This window comes from Pteropus vampyrus, unplaced genomic scaffold (assembly GCF_000151845.1).
Source record: "Pteropus vampyrus isolate Shadow unplaced genomic scaffold, Pvam_2.0 Scaffold170, whole genome shotgun sequence".
NCBI classification, from domain to species: domain Eukaryota; kingdom Metazoa; phylum Chordata; class Mammalia; order Chiroptera; family Pteropodidae; genus Pteropus; species Pteropus vampyrus.
The window spans coordinates 2,125,585-2,141,853 of record NW_011888951.1 but is presented as its reverse complement, the minus strand read 5'-3'; the positions used below and the strand labels follow the sequence as shown (position 1 = coordinate 2,141,853).

Here is a 16,269-nt window from a genome sequence, read left to right as displayed (position 1 = left end):
CATCAGAAGCTGTGGCAGGGTCAGCATTGGGTTGTAGCAGTCTTTGCTGCTGAATCCAGGCCCAGGATCCTGGCCTCCTTTTCATCTTGGCCCCAGGAGGCCCTGCAGGTAGTATGGTATGGTGGGTAAGACTACAGACTACAGCCATTCCTCTAGGGTCGCAGCTGGGCTTTGACACTTACTTGGGCCTCAGTTTCCTCAATTGTAAAGTGAGGATAGTAATGAACCTACTTCAGAGGGTTGTTGTGTGGATAAAATTGAATCAGTACACGTAAAGTTCTTAGAAGAGCATTTGATAAGTCCTATATAAATGTTGGTGGCAACTGTTATCATCACCACAATTAGCATTGACCATGAGAACTGGAACTCACGTGCTTACGCCTCCTGTCATTTTTCTCACGCACGCGTGAGTGCCCAGTTCTTGTTCACAGTCTGATTAGGGAGAGTGGGCCAGAGAGATGGAATGGCTGGTTGGCTCCCCCTTCCCATTCCACCCCATCCAAGGGACTGCTAGGTACTTGCCACTTCTGCCTGGGGACTGAGAAAAGCTGGGCCCTAGACAGAAACTCCACCTCTAATTCATGAGTTTGAGGATTTTCTCAGCTGGTTCTCCAGCTGGCAGCTGCTGCAACCCTGGCCTGGATCACACAGCTGCTCTGTGACCGCCCAGAGCCCTCCCAGTCAGTAGAGCTAAGTGCTAAAGATAAATGAGCACCTAACAGAGGCATCATCTGAAGAGGAAAGTGCCTTTGGGGAATGAAATAGGAGCTGCTTCTTGAAACACTTTACTGGGAACCAATCCTTAGGAACGAATTCCCTGGTTAGAGAGAAGGGACTCTTTCAAGAATGAAGGTCAACCTGCGGCAAAAAACTTTAAAAACCTGGTCCACAACCTAGAGCAGGGACTGAATTCTCTGCAGGATTCCTCTCTCTTGTTCCCCTCCCTCGAGTCCAAGGTCGTGTTAACATGGAGTGGTTGGCTAAAAGGAGTCTGGGTGTAAGTTTGCCCCCTGGAGTCTGAGCCATGGGCTGGAGGGTGGTGATCACTTTTGGAGTTGGGGTCTGGGAAGAGGTAGCTCTGGGGTGCTTTCTGTTCTCCCTCCAGCCCTCAGGTCTCAGGAATGGGCAGAACGAGGGGACGAGCTGACCTCCCTGTCCCCACCTCTTCCCCAGGGCTTTGCCTCTATGTTCTCGAGCCGCCAGTCCCGAAAGTCAGCTTCACGTGCAGAAGACGACAGTGCCATGGCAGATGGTGAAGGGTACCGGAACCCGACGGAGGTGCAGATGAGCCAGCTGGTCCTGCCCTACCACACCAACCAGCGTGGTGAGCTGAGTGTGGGGCAGCTGCTGAAGTGGATTGACACCACGGCCTGCCTGTCCGGTGAGACTGTGCTTGGCATAGCCGTCCTCCCACTGCTGGCCCCATACACTCGATTTTCCTAGATGGTCACTGTTCCCATGAGCGACACACTTGTGCCTCATCCTGGCCTTTGCTAATGCTGGTCCACCTGCCTGAAATGCCCTCTCCAATTTCTCCATGCTCAACATTGGCCCACCTTCCCCCTCAAACCTCTCAAGTCTGAGTGTCCTTAGGTCTCTGTACCGACACAGCATGGCCTTAAATGTGGCTGCTCCAAGAATGGCTTGAGAGTGCTGTGAGCCAAGATCATGCTGTCTGCCTTGAGGAGCTCCCTACACTGAGCTGAGTTGAGTGGAGCTGAATTGAACTCATTTCATTCCTTTCAGTGTCCCAGTATTTTCCAATCCATAGGGAACTCACAGTCTTAGAGCAGGGAGACAAACAGGTGACCCAGCTGCTCCCCCCACAACACTGTTTCATGGGGACTGGTAAAGGGAGGTGAAATTGAGTCTGTGGAAGAACAGACGAGAGACCTGACCCAGCCCTGGGGGCAGAGAAGGGATTCTAGAGAGACAAAGTCATGTGAGCAGAGGCAAGCAAGCAAAGGAGGGTGAAGTTGACTGGGCAGAGATTGGGCACTCTAGAAGGCTGGGAGGTAGAATAGCATGGCTTGATCATTCGTTCATTCAACAGCCACTTCTTGAGTGTCTGCTACGTGCGAGGCACTGTTCTGGGACTGGGGCAGGCAGAGATTCTTGCTCTCAAGTAACTTGCAATTGAAGAGAAGGGAGAGACACTAGACAGACAACACCCAGATATATAAAACAGGGTGTAGGAACCATGGTAAAAAAATAAATAAGTAAAGAAGGGTGGGAATGCTAGTGAAAAGGCATGGCCTTAGCTCGGGAACACTGACATCTGATCAGAAGCCTGCGTGAAATGCGAGGCTACTAACGCATGGCTTTCTTCTCCTGATGCCAGCGGAGAGGCATGCTGGCTGTCCCTGCGTCACAGCCTCCATGGATGATATCTATTTTGAGCACACCATTAGGTAAGTCGCCCCTCCTGACTCTCAGTCCTTCTGGGCTCCCCATCACGAACCCAGGTCCTACCTCCTGTCACCTGCCTGGAACCTGACTCAACTGACCAAGGTCCTTTGCAGATGGAGTAGGGGAAGCTTCTGGAGAGAAATGACCTGTCTGCAGTGTCTCTGAGACAGTGGTGGGCTGGGAGCTGGCCCACTGCTAGGTACTGCCAGGGTGGGGCCAAGGAAATTGCTTTCGATTTGGAGTTGGGTGTTGTTGAGGTGCATCATGGGGTGCTGCATGACTTTGGGGAAGTCAGTCTCTTTCTCTGGGCCTCAGTTTTATTATCTGCAAAATGGAAGGGATTAGACTCAATTGGTGAATGCCTTTTTGAGCTAGGACATTCTCTATGGGTCACTGGACTCTAGGGAGGTCCCTAGACAAGGTACCTTGGCAAAACCCAAGCCAGAAGCTTGGGTCATTCAATCTCTGCTCACATACTTCCAGGAATGAGGAGCTCACTACCTCGAGACGAGCTGTAGGGGCTGTGTACAGTGCTCTTGTCTCTGGGCCTGCTCCCAAACTTGCCATTAGTGCCCAGGATGTCAAGTGCCAAGGGCTTATTCAGAACTTCCTGGTAGTGAGTGTCATGGTTAAGGAAAAAGTTTGGCCAGTTCCGTATTCATTTATTCAGTCATTCATCACTACTTGGCACCTATTTCAGACCAGGGCCCATCCTGGGTTTGTGGTACACAGAGTCAACTGGAGCATACGGTCCTGGGCCCCAGCAACTCCTATGCTGCAGGGAGGCAGATATAGAAACATAATTTCAATTCAAAGGGATAAGTTCTGTGCTAATAATGATTTCTGACATATAGGTGCTTTGTAATGCTTTTTCTAAATAGCTTCTATTTTATAATAGTTTTGATTTACAAAAAAACTTGTAGATAGTACAGAGAGTTCTCACATCCAAATCCTCTATTAACATCTTACATTCCTGTGGCAACTTTGTCACAATTAATGAACTGATATTGATGCATTATTTTAATGCCTTATTATTTAATTCTCAAAACAAGGCTATGAGGTTCTGGCTGTTTTTATTTTCATTTTACAGATGAAGAAACTGAGGCACGGGGAAGTGAAGTAACTTACTTAAGGTCATACAGCTAGTGGAGAACCCCGGATATACTAACAGGCAAGCAGTCTGGCCCCAGAGCCCTCATTCTTAACCAACGGACTATATTTTCTCTATGTCTGGGGGCGGGTGTAGTGGTACAGAAGGTAGTCAAGGGGGACTTCCTGGAGGTGGTGTTTGAGCTGGCTCCAGTCTTGTCAGTGTTGTAGGTAATGACACTTTAAAGAACAACAGAGCTATTCTGGGTGAGCTCTGGGTCTCTGCTGCCAACACAGAGGCACTTGGAGGAGCTAGGGTCAGAAAGGACTGGCAGGGGGCTGCATGCATGAAGGATGGACCTGCTGCAGAACCTAGTAGCGTGAAGGTGAGTCTGGGCAGAGGAAAGTGTGGGTGGAAGGGAAAGCTGGAGAGGATCCTGGGAAGGAAGACAAGCTGGGGAGCAGTCTAGAGCGTGGTTGGTGGCCAGGAAAGGCCTGGCAGCACCTGAGGAAAGCTGGGGAAGGTTTTTTTTGGTTTGTTTTTGCTTTTGCCTTTTGAACATATTTCACAATGTATCTCTAAGGGGTAAGAACTCTTTTCAAACTTAACCTCAGGGCCATTACCACACCTAAACAAAATTAACAATAATTCTCACGAATCATCCAACATCAACACCCAAATATCAACAAGTCTCATGCATTTGTTTCTATTTTGTTTTGCCTCACAGTTTTTGTTGTTCAAGTCGGTATGCAAATAAGGTTGCAATTGGTTGTTATGTCTCTCAAGTCTTTTCTTTTTTTTAAAATCTATAGTTACTATACCTCCTCCCTACACTCTCTCCCCTCACTATCTCTCTCTCTCCCTCCTCCTCCCTTGCCTTCCTCTTTTCCTTGAAATTTATTTGTTGAGGAAACCTGGCCATTTAATCTCTAGAGTTCTCCCTTCTCTGGGTTTTACTGTTAGCATCAGTGTGGCGTAATTTAACATAGTCCTCCTGTCCCCTGAGAGTAAATTGGTCCTGGTGAAGGGCTTGAACAAGGGTCAGATTTATTTATGGGAGCTGCCTTTCTGTGATGTGAACACCTGGAGGGGTCTTTGGGAGCTAGGGGGTTCAGGGGGTCCCCAAGGAGGCTGGGCAGTGACCCTGGGGAAGGAGCCAGTTTTGGCCTGAGCTGTGAGGTGGAAGACAGTCAGGAAGGAAGAGAAGCTCAGGAGTCCAAAATGGTGTCTGCTTGGCTTTTTGGGAAGCTAGAGAGGAGGAGGGGTTGGGGGGAAAGGTTTGTTTTTTAACACCACAGAAAATAAACTTCTATTTTTATTTTGAGAATCACAAAAGTTTTCTTTTATAACTTTTTTTTATCATGAAAACTTTCAAAATTCTAGAAAAGTTGAATAGTGCAATGATGACCATCACTGAAATTCAATAATTAACGTTTTGCTAAATTTGCTCTGTCTATATGTAGGTAAACAAATACATATACTTCTCTCTCCTTTTTCTCTCTCTCTCTTTGCTGAAATAATTTGCAGACACCATGATACTTCATTCTTCTACACGTCAGCATGCATCTCCTAAAAGTGACGGTCCTCTAGGTGACTGTTTGACTTGCTAAAAAAATGAACAGAAATGAACAAGTCAGAACACGGCAGGCTAAGTGGCTCCCCCAAGGGTTCTGATTGTTCATCTGGACGTGAGAATCGTTCCGGACAGGCTACAGCTGGAAGGGGCGAGGCCAGCACAGTCAACAGAATCAGTCTAGAATCCTGGATTTGTCACTTTTAGCTGGGTGACCTTGGGTAAATGGCTTACCCTCTCTGATACTCAATCTCCCCCTAAACCTACCTGCCAAACTTGTTGGGAGGCTTAAATGATGTAGTGCACAGTGTCTGGCACATAGTAGGTATTTAAAAAATGTTTTAATTTCCCTTCCTACCTTCTGCTTATAGCCCCTTGCGCTTAGTAGGCATTCAATTACTGTGGAATGCATTAATTCAGTAGGCCACTGCTTGTGGAGGACCTGCCCTGTGCCCTGTGCTCTGTGCTAGGCCTTGAAGTCAGTGGTGATCCTTGCTTGCCCCATTGGAGCTTAGGGATTGTAAGGGAGACAGAGGCTAATCTGCTGGAAGAAGTGTTAGGAGGCTGAACCTTACAGGGCTACAGGAGGGCAGGGTGGGCTTCCCTGAGGAGGGGACCATTGAGGTGAAAGCAGAAAGATGCTGGAGCATTCATTAGACATGGGGTAGCAGGGGAGAGGGGGCAGAAGAATGAAATCGTGCCACTTCTCTCAGCTACAGCTGCTCCTTCTGTTAAAGGAGTGCTAATACTATCTTGCCAGCTTGGTTTGAGGGCTCCGGTAACATCACAGATGTGAATATGCTCTGTAAGCCATGACATTCTCCTGCCAGTTCCCCTCAGCAGAGGCCCTGCAAGTATCTGGGCTTCCTGACCCTCCCTCTTTCCCCTCTGGAAGGCTCACCTCCTGCTTTTCTCTCCCAGTGTTGGACACGTGGTGAATATCAAGGCCAAGGTGAACCGGGCTTTCAACTCCAGCATGGAGGTGTGTGTGTGGGAGGGCACTACCTGATGGGGGGAGGTGAGTGGGTGCTGGGTGGGTTTTCTACCTCTTCTCCATTCTTAGCCCCCAGCCCAGGCACACCCATGCTCACAGAACCCTGGGTGAGGCAGCAGAGTTTTGAAACAGCCGGCAGGACTGGGAGGATCCTAAGGCTCTTCCTGTCCAACACCTCATAACACAGAAGGGAAAACTGAGGCCCCAGGGGCAGGGGAAGGGACTTGCTCCAGTTCACTAAGCCCCATAGACACCCCCGCCCCCATGTGGGACTTGACTTCCAGACTTTGGGATCTTCACGCTTAGCCTCAGACCCTCTCTTCAGCAGCCGGGCGGTTGCAAAAATGCAGGGAAGACGGCCACTGTGCCTGACCTTGGAGGCAGCAGGGCTGGAGCAGGGAGAGCACTGGGCTTTGGTCCTTTAGCTTACCTCCAGCAGTCTCTGTCTCTCCATCTGTAAAATGGGAGCACGATTCCTATGCTGCAGGGTTGTTGAAAGACTCTTTGGTCATGTGCAGGGCTCTGTGAGAGACTATTTCTCACCCATGGATGTCAGACCCAGGCTGCTTCACCCAGCTGGGCCAGTAGTTATTGAGGGACCACTGAGGCTGGGATAGCAGAGTACTGACTGTGTATCTGGGCGCCCCATAAATGCCCAGGTACTCCCTAGGTGCCCTCCATCATGCCTGTCCTTTCAATTTAGCCAACATTTCACTTAAAGCTTTTTCATAGACAGTCTCATTTTAATCCTCTTAATAGCTATGCTAGGATAGGTATGTTCATCTCCATTTTACAAATGAGGAAACTGAGGCCCAGAGAAGGGAAGTGACTTGCCCAAACTTTCCCAGGGAGCTAGGGCCAGAATCAGAACATATTCTAGATCTCTAGCCTCCCAGACTTGGTGGATGATACAGAAATAGCAGAGGCCAGGCCTAAGGTGGGACTTCCTGTCTCATTGGGCCGTGGGACCTCAGGTTGGTGAGCTCTTTTTCTTCCCTCCTCACTCCTCTACCTGTTCTTCCTCTCCAGGTGGGCATCCAGGTGGCCTCTGAGGATCTGTGCTCTGAGAAGCAGTGGAGTGTGTGCAAGGCCTTGGCCACCTTTGTAGCCCACCGGGAGTTTTCCAAGGTAAGTGTCTACACCTGGCTGTTTGGTGCTGCTAGGCCACCTGGGCCTGTCTTGGCAGGCTTGGACCAAGGCAGTTAGGCTGCGGGTTGGCGGAGGGGTGAAGGTAGGAGAGTGGCAGGGAATCCACATCCCCCAGAGTAAGGCCCACCCACTTCTGGGATCTGACGCCAGGCGCCCTCCCTCTCTCTTTTTTCCCACCTCTCCCTGTGCCTCTCACCCAGGATTCTTTGGGTCTCAGCATTCCTTTTCAGGTACTGCAGTGACCCCTCTGCCTATCCTCTGCTTTTGCCAAGAAGGGGAACTGGGGACATTTGGAGGATGAACATGGTGTGTCAGTCAACATGGAGACAGGAAGAGAGGAACAAAGAAAGATAAAGACTTATAAGTATCCAGCAGCCCCAGGCACGAGATGGCTGCTGGGGGCATAGGCCTTGGTGCTATCTCAGGGACACCCCGCGCTCTACCCTGTTCACAGGTGAAGCTGAAGCAGACCATACCGAGGACGGAGGAGGAGAAGACTGAGCACAGTGTGGCAGCGGAGCGCCGGCGCATGCGGCTTGTCTACGCAGACACCATCAAGGACCTCTTGGCCAACTGTGCCGTTCAGGATGGTGAGCGGCTGGGCATGAGCAGGGTGGCTGGCACCCTGCATGTCTCCCTCTGCCCTGGGCCCCCTCTGAGCAGGAGGAAGGAAGTCCCCTTGGGATGTCCATCCACTGGAGGCCTCAGGCCTGGCTAGCTCTCTTGCCTCAAGGTCTCTTTCAGGGAAAGGGGAGTGTTTGGGCCTCCCGCCCAGCTCCCAGAAGCCTTGAGGATGAAATTAGGACACACGGAAAATGCTTTGACAGCTACAAAATGCGTTTAGGTCTCTGGGATTCAAGGTATTTGGGAAGGTAGTATTGAATTTGGCCTTGAAGACACTAGGATTTTTAAAAAGCATATAGATAAGTAGGCAGAAGATAAGATAGATAGATAAATGATAGATAGATAGATAGATAGATAGATAGATAGATAGATAGATAGATAGATGATAGATAGAGATAGGTGTAGGTTTAGTTGTAGATATAGGTACAGGCATGGACATAGAGAGGAAGTAGAAAGCAAGACTCCTAGCCCTACCCTTCAGAAGCACCTATTGTGCCTCATTTTTGGACATCTTTGAAAGTAGTCCTTACATATTTTTAGCAGTGTGTATTATTTAGCCCCTCTCTTTTGCTTAAAAGGGAACATACACTACATACTGTTCTGTATCTTGCTTCTTTCCCCTTAAAAGTGCATCTTAGAGTTTGTTCTATACCAGCACACTCGGATCTACTGTGGACTGGTAGGATTTTGACAGGTGGAGGATGAAGAAAGGTATTGCTGACAGGGCACAGGCTGGGCAAGGGCCCAGAGGGGTGACCTTGGATTTGCTCACTGATCCCTAGAAAGTTAGGATGTAAAGTCTTCTTTGAAACCTAAAGGAGGAAATTTTAAGACAAATCAGAGCTAGTTCAGCTGCCCAGAGTGGAGAGGGAGCAGGTGGAACTAGCTAACTCCAGTAAAAGTGGTGGGCTGTTCTCCAAATTCTGTGTGTCCTATTGACGCTGGACCTTGGGGCTGTGGCTGGGCAGGCCCAGCTCTTCCTATCACTGTCGAGGCCCCTGGAGCCGCCCATCTCACTGCAGCCCTCCTAAATCCCTTCTGTCCTGACAGTCCTTCTGCTCAAAGTCAGTTCAGGTGCCCTAGCCTGGCATCTAGGGGATGGATGATTGCTCAGCCTCATCTGGTGCTGTCCCTTACTTGCTCTCAGCTCCTGCTAAGCCAAGGCCTGGTTGCTCCTGTGACTTTCCTGCCATCCTTCCTCCAGACCTTGGCTCAGGCCCCTAACAGCCCCTCCTTTCTGCCTATGGCATCTCTGAGCAGTCTGCAAGCCAAGCAAAATGTTGCCTTTTGATGTGTCTTCCCTGGCGAGGTATTTCTCCCTGGGAGATGAGAGATGCTTGGCACCTCCTTGGGTTGGGTGGGGCATGTTAGTATCTGCTTTCCTGACCCCCAGGCCCTGCCCACCTCCTGGCCTCTCCTCTGAGGATGTCCTCATGCCAATGCCCTGAGGGACGGGGCATGTCAGAGCAAGGGGAGGGAAGAACTATCCTTTTTGAGAGTGTGCTTACTGAGTTTGGCACCAGCAATCTAGAACTGCGATCACATTTCATCTTTACGGTCCTAGTGAGTCGGTTTTGACGTCTGCCCTTTACAGATGAGGAAACTGAGGTTCAGAGAGGTTACTTGACTCGTACAAGGGCATACGGCCTGTGTGGGGTGGAGCAGAGGTTCAGACCCACGTGTGTCTTGTCTCAAAGCTGTTGTCCCTTGCTCCTTGCCAGTCTCATCTCTCTCATCCGGTTTCCTTCCCTTCTTCATCCAGGTCCAGCACACTTGGTACTGAGTAAATAAAAGAATATGGGTGGGGTGGAGTGGTGGTGGTGGGTCCCAGGCTGCCCATGAAAGTGTCTGCCCTTGGGAACCTTCTCACCTCCCCTTTCCCTTCCTTTGCCCCTCCCTGGTCAGATCTGGAAAGCAGAGACTGCAGCCGCATGGTGCCAGCCGAGAAGACTCGTGTGGAGAGTGTGAAATTGGTCCTGCCTCCCCACGCCAATCACCAGGGCAATACCTTTGGGGGCCAGATCATGGCCTGGATGGAGAATGTGGCCACCATTGCAGCCAGGTGAGGGGAGAGTGTGCTGCCTCAGTTTCCCCTCTTTGCTCTCCTCCTTCCCTTAGCCAGCTCCCTCTGGGGAGAAACCCAGGCTTGGTGTTGGTATTCAAGGCTTCAGAAGCTTGGCTGTTCTGGTAAGGTAACCTGGGACATTTAGACTCAGAGAACCAGAGAGCATGATTTTCCATTCTTTCCTCAGCTTAGAAAGCCCTCCAGGGCTCCCAGCTCCTGTCTGGGAAATGCCAAGCCCCTGGGTCTGGCACCAGGGCCTCCCCTTGACCTGGCCCTGTTGGCTCTCTTCCTTTTTCTTACACTCTCTGCAAATCAAGTCATTTGCCCTTCCCCTTTCCATCTTCCACAAAGCCTTTCTGACCTTTCCCTTCTCCCTAGAGGTGAAAATAATTCCTTCTTCTATAACCTCTGTGCCTGTCTGGGCTCGTTCTACCCTGAATATCGGGGCATTTTTTATAATTATGATAACTGATATTCACTAACTGACGCTCTCATAACTATGACTTTGTGCTTGCTGTTCTCTCTGCCGGGAATCCTCTTCCCAACCCACACCCTCCTTGGGCAAATTCTTCCTCACCCTTCAGAGCTGGGCTGCAATGGCTCCTCCTCTGTGTTTAATGGGTGGGACACAATGTGTAGGCAATGCCCTTTTGGACAGCCCAGGCTGAGTGCCATGAGGTCACAAAGGAATCAGAGCCCATATAGTCAAGGACGCCTTCCTGGAGGAAGAGCACTTCAGTTGGGCCTTGAACAACAAATAGCTTTGGGTAAGGGCAGGGCTTCCAGGTAGTAGGAACAGCGGGTGCTAAGATATAAAGGTTGGAGGGAAAACGGGAAAGGGATTTACCTCAAGCCCTGCGCTAGGCTTTCTCCTGTCACCTGAAACTCAGCTGCTCTTTGGCCATGCACATAAACCTCAGTATTCAAAGCTGTGAAATGGGACTTTAGTTCTGTTCCTCCGGGCAGAACTGTCACCGGGTTGGATGGGAGTAGGTGTGCCAGAGGGTGGTGCGTGTGGTTTTGGCTGGGTCTGGAAATGCGGGCTGGGGAGGAGGCTGCCTCGAGACAGTGGCTGAAGCACTAGGGGCATTTATCTCGTTTCCCTCAACCCCTGGCCTCCTCCAGCCGGCTATGTCGTGCCCACCCTACGCTGAAGGCCATTGAGATGTTCCACTTCCGTGGCCCATCCCAGGTTGGGGACCGCCTCGTGCTCAAGGCCATTGTGAACAACGCCTTCAAGCATAGGTAAGGGATGGGATGTGGGGGACTGCCCCCTTCCTCCAGCCCCAGGGCTGAGGGCTCTTTCTGACTAGAGAAGGGACCCTATGGCAAAGCTGCCAGGAACCCTTCGCCCTGCAAAGGAGGTCTAAACCCTGCCCTGCTGCCGGGTCCCTTCACAGTCACCAAGAGTCAGCTCTGATGTTCCCTCCTCTGGGCGCCCCCAGCTCTGTGCTTCCTGCTATTTTGGATCATGTGTTAAGTGTGTCTCTCCCAGCTCTTGCTTCTGGGCCTGCCACAGTGTGGATGCTCAGATCACAGGGCCACCTCTTGCCAGCTCTGTCATTATCAAACCCTTTCCCACCCTTTTCCTAAAACAACACTTAGTTCCGGGAGCCCTTACCTTTGGAACAAATCCTGATGCTGACTCCCAAGAAAGGTTACTTTAAATACCTATCCTTTCTGGTGATTTCAAAAATTGTGGTGTAGTTGTTAAAAAAAGAAGGATCTGGAGCCAGGCTGCCTGGGTTTAAGTCTGGCCCACCTCTTATCAGCTGTGTGACTTCGGGCAAGTTACTTAATCCCTCTGAGCCTCAGCTCTTTCACCTGTAAAGTGAGGCTTATCACAACCATCTTAGAGTTGTAAGGATTCGATGGATGGAGTGTTACTAGTAGAATGCCGGAGAAAATGGTCAGCGAAGGTCAACCATTACTGCTGCTATCGTTGTTGTTGTTGTTGTTGTTGTTGTTGTTGTTGTTGTTGTTGTTGTTGTTATTCACAGTCTGACCAGCACACACTCTGCTGCTGTGCAGGGCAAAAACCCTGAACTAGGAGCTGCAAGGCCTTGTTTCTGATTCAGAGTCTCTTCCTGACCATTGTGTGACCTTGGGCAAGTTATTGCCCTCTTCTACGTCTTGGTGTCTCCATCGTGTAACGTTCACATTCTGGGATCATAGACCTTCTTAAATGAGGGGGATGGTGGTGGCTGCTATTTTATAATTAATAAAGACAGCCAGATACACAGAAACAGCCACCACCGAGCTGTCAGGATCACAGCTGTCGGAGCACTGATGGAAGTGTGTATAATGGACACTTTTTCTCATAAGGCTTTGCACCTCCACCTCCTTGCTTATATCCTTCCATAACATATTTTCATTTTCAGAACATGTTATCATTACATATTTTATATATGTTTGTTGCCCCATCCCCCAGCTGTTATCCCACAAGGATATGGACCAGACAGGCTTATTTGTTTCTGTGTCCCCAGGGACTGGCATAGGGCTGGGCATGCAGTAGGTGCTCTGTAAACACTAAGGAAAGGGACCAGCTCTGAGTTTCCTGCCAGTGGGACTCTGATCCACTGCTGGGGGCACTGCAGGGGCGTGCGTGCATGCATGTGCATGCACGTGCTAGAGAGGGGGCATGGCCTCGGGAAGGTCTGTGCCACATGAGAGCAGCCCTCCCTCCCCTCAGCATGGAGGTGGGCGTGTGCGTGGAGGCCTACCGCCAGGAGGCCGAGACCCGCCGAAGGCACATCAACAGCGCCTTCATGACCTTTGTGGTCCTGGATGCAGATGACCAGCCCCAGTTGCTGCCCTGGATCCGGCCCCAGCCTGGGGTGAGTAGGGGCAGGACCCTACCCCACTGCCAGCTCTCCTCCCTCTCTGCCCCAGGGGAGGGCCTGCCAGCCCCTGACAGGCCCGGGAGTGATGGGCCCAGCCCTGTCCCTCTGCTGGGGCACAGCCAACACTGAGTGTCCTGGTATGACCCCGCCCCCAACCCAGGGATGCCCCTTATGCCAGGTAAGCACTTTGTTCTGACTGACAGAGTTTGGACCACGTATGTGAGCCTGGCTCATAAGGTAGAAACAGGCATTCAAGGGCTGGCAGAGTTGGCTTTGGAGTCACATATGGATTGGAACCACCTCTGCCACGTTCTGGCAAGTACTCTCTGTGAGCTCTCAGTCCCCATCTGTAAAGTGGGCATATCTGCAGCCCTGCCTGACAGGGCTTTTGCGCGTGTCTATGGGTCACTGACTGCGCCTGGCTAAGGCCTGCAGGTGCTCAGGAGGCAGTGAGTGTTATGACAATGGTGATGGGAGAACGAGGAGCACAGGGAGGAGAGCCGGGGCCTGGGTTCAAAGGCCGTCCCTTAAAAGATGCTCCTCGTGCCTCCCATGAGCCAGGCCTTGGCTTGCTTCCGAGGGGCTAGGGAGTGACCTTGGAGAGGCAGTTCCCTCTCTCTGGGAAGGTCCCTGCCCTGCCTGCCATCTCACGAGGTCGAGCACAGGCTGTGAAAACCCCTCGCTCTGGAGCTGGGTGTTGGGCAGTCAAGAGTGGGTGATGAGTGGTGAGTGGGGAGCCTGGTGTATAGTCCCTAAGGCCCTTCATGCCTTTGCCATTTAATGCTCGCAAGTAGGGAGACATTAGAAGTAGTGGTTAAGAGGATGGGCTCTGAGTTAGGCCATAAGGGTTCTGATCCTGGCTTCACTCCCACCCCTGCGACCTTGGGGAAGCCACTTAAACTTTTAGTGCCTCAGTTTCCTCCTTTGTAAAATGGGGATTGTACTAGTCCCAACCTTAGAGGGTTGCCGTGAGGCCTAGATGAAATTTTGCATGGAAAGCGCTTAAAAGAGTGTCTGGTATATAGCAAGCGCTTAATAAATGTGGGTTCTTATTAGCATTATAAGTACCCTTAGGATCCGCTTCTAAAGAGGAGGAAACTGAGGCTCGGTAAGGGCAGGTGGTGTTCCCAGAGTCCCTCAGAGAGTCTGAGGGGAAGCTGGGGCTGGAGCTCAGTGACCTAACACTTTCCTGTCCAGGTTGCTCTGCCTCTGGCTGGCCCAGAGACCTGAACTCTACTTTAGGGCTGCAGGGTCTCCTTAGGCCCTTGCGGGGGTTGTGTGTGTGTGTGTGTGTGTGTGTGTGTGTGTGTGTGTGTGTGAGAGATAGAATAGGAGTGGGGGACAAGTTGGTTGTCCTGTCTGCACCACAGTCTGTCCCTGCTTCTCTCCCCAGGATGGCGAGCGGCGGTACCGAGCGGCCAGTGCCAGGAAGAAGATCCGCCTGGACAGGCAAGTTGGGGCTGGGCAGTAGGAGGAGACACGGGGTTCAAGGCTGTCCACCTGCTCTCCTGGTCTCAGGGACTTGCATTTCTTTGGTGCTGCCCCTGTGCTGGGCATCAGTTGGGCCCTTTACATCCATATAGCCTCATTCCACAGTGGTCTTACTGTCCCATTGTACAGATGAGGGCACTGAGGACAAAGGGATTAGGTGGCCATGGGCACACAGATAGGAATGATTGGCAGAGTGAGAATTTGAACCTGGCCGGATCTGGCCAATTTTAAATCTTGTGTTCCTTCCATTAAGTCTGATGGCTGTTTGGCAGATGAGGAAAGACAGGCCCTGAGAGGAGAAGATGCAAACCCAGGTGTGAATGACTGCTAAGGAAGCACTTTACAAACTTGAAAGAGCTGTGAACGCACTGGGAATCACCACCACTATCCATTATTAAAAGTGTGATTTACATAGCATTTACCATATGCTGAGCACTGTTCTCCTCACGGTGACCCTACTAGGCAGCTGTGACTACTGATCCCATTTCATAGATGAGGACACTGAGGCATAAGCGTGAAGTCTCTTTAGCTCAGCAAGGGTGTGGAGCACTGAGTCTTTACCCAGCACCCTTAACCTCCCGGCCCATCCTGCCTTTGACTGAGTTCGTATGTTCCTGCTGCTGTGTTCTGTGTACCCATCTAGTCTCCTGGTCAGACAGAAGTCAGTCTCCCATCTGCTGGGCTGAGTGCAGGGCCTGGCACACAGTGGGCCTGCAGTAAAGTCTGTCCAAAGAGATGGGCTCCCAAGGGACCAAGGTTGTCATCTTCCTTCTCTCCTAGGAAGTATATTGTGTCTTGTAAGCAGGCAGAGATGCCCCTCTCTGTCCCCTGGGACCCTAGCAATCAGGTAAGACACTCTGCTCTGAGGGGAAAGTCCTCGGGCCCACCAGGGCCACTCCCAACCTTCCCCTGTTGTTGGAGTGGGTTTGGAGGTAGGCCTGAAGGGGACAGGCCAGAGAGGAGAAGCAGCTTGTCCAGGGTCACTGGGCGTGTCTGGCCAGGCCTGGGCCTCCTTCCCCAAAGCCCAGTACCCACCCTCCTTCATGATCTAAGTTCCTCTCCCCAACCCCAGTGTGGCCTCAGTGGAAGCGGAGAAGGTGAGGCTTCTCTGTGTGCCCTATCCAGGTGTACCTGAGCTACAACAACGTCTCCTCCCTGAAGATGCTTGTGGCCAAAGACAACTGGGTGCTGTCCTCAGAGATCAACCAGGTAGCTGATCACCCACCCACCATTTCTCCTCCGAGCAACCAGAGGTGACTGACTGCAAGCAACAGAAACTCTCAAACCACTCGTGTCAAAAGGGGGATTTCTTAAAAGGAACGGATAAGGTCATGAAACTGACCCCGTTATAGAAACATAGAGCCCACAGGGCCTAGAGCAGAGAATTCTCTCCTGCTTTTCCACCTCCTTGCCCGCATCTCTCATCTCTACTGCTCCCTGCCCAGCTGCTTCCTTCCTCTCTCTCTGCTCCTTCTACTGCTTCTACTGTGAGTCACTGCCAGGATGGGAGGCCAGTGAACAAGCATGGACTGAGGGAAGACCAGCTCTGCCACTCTCGTCTGGGAGGGGTCGCTTCCCCACCCGTGACGTTATGGGGTTGGATGGGTGCTTGGCTCTGAGGATCCATTTCATTGTTGCCTCCATCACTGCTTAAGACACCATCCTGTCCACTTGTGCTGAATGCTCTCAGCCATTTTCATAGGGATGAGACCGAGGCTCAGAGAGGTTGCGTTGCTTGTTCATACTGACACAGTGAGTCAGTGGAAGCCCTGAGCTTCCAACCCTGGCCTCCAGCATCCCAGTCAGCCCACCCCACTACCTAGCATAGTCTGGGTAGGGGCTACAGGAATAAGGCCGCCCTTATTCTCTCCCACATAGGTCCGCCTGTACACTCTGGAGGATGACAAGTACCTGTCCTTCCACATGGAGATGTTGGTGCATGTGGATACAGCCCAGGCCTTTCTGCTGCTCTCAGACCTGCGTCGGAGGCCTGAGTGGGATAAGCATTACCGGTGAGGGCCAGGGCACAGG

General features: G+C 51.3%; 1 protein-coding gene across 4 annotated transcripts in view; it reads left to right on the top strand.

Moving 5' to 3' along the window:
* Nucleotides 1–16,269, top strand: part of ACOT11 (acyl-CoA thioesterase 11) — a 49,000-nt gene that overhangs the window by 27,000 nt on the left and 5,731 nt on the right. For 3 of the 4 annotated variants that reach the window (XM_011370430.2, XM_023536801.1, XM_023536802.1), the window contains 12 exons: nt 1,174–1,381; nt 2,342–2,411; nt 5,994–6,054; nt 7,096–7,194; nt 7,670–7,805; nt 9,745–9,901; nt 11,030–11,149; nt 12,597–12,741; nt 14,141–14,196; nt 15,019–15,085; nt 15,364–15,447; nt 16,117–16,250. In XM_011370430.2, coding sequence (XP_011368732.1) covers nt 1,186–1,381; nt 2,342–2,411; nt 5,994–6,054; nt 7,096–7,194; nt 7,670–7,805; nt 9,745–9,901; nt 11,030–11,149; nt 12,597–12,741; nt 14,141–14,196; nt 15,019–15,085; nt 15,364–15,447; nt 16,117–16,250 — 1,325 coding nt within the window. In that variant the 5' untranslated portion in view covers nt 1,174–1,185. Of the gene's footprint in view, nt 1–1,173; nt 1,382–2,341; nt 2,412–5,993; nt 6,055–7,095; nt 7,195–7,669; nt 7,806–9,744; nt 9,902–11,029; nt 11,150–12,596; nt 12,742–14,140; nt 14,197–15,018; nt 15,086–15,363; nt 15,492–16,116; nt 16,251–16,269 lie in introns of all 4 variants that reach the window. The other variant, XR_002782848.1, reaches the window with a different exon arrangement.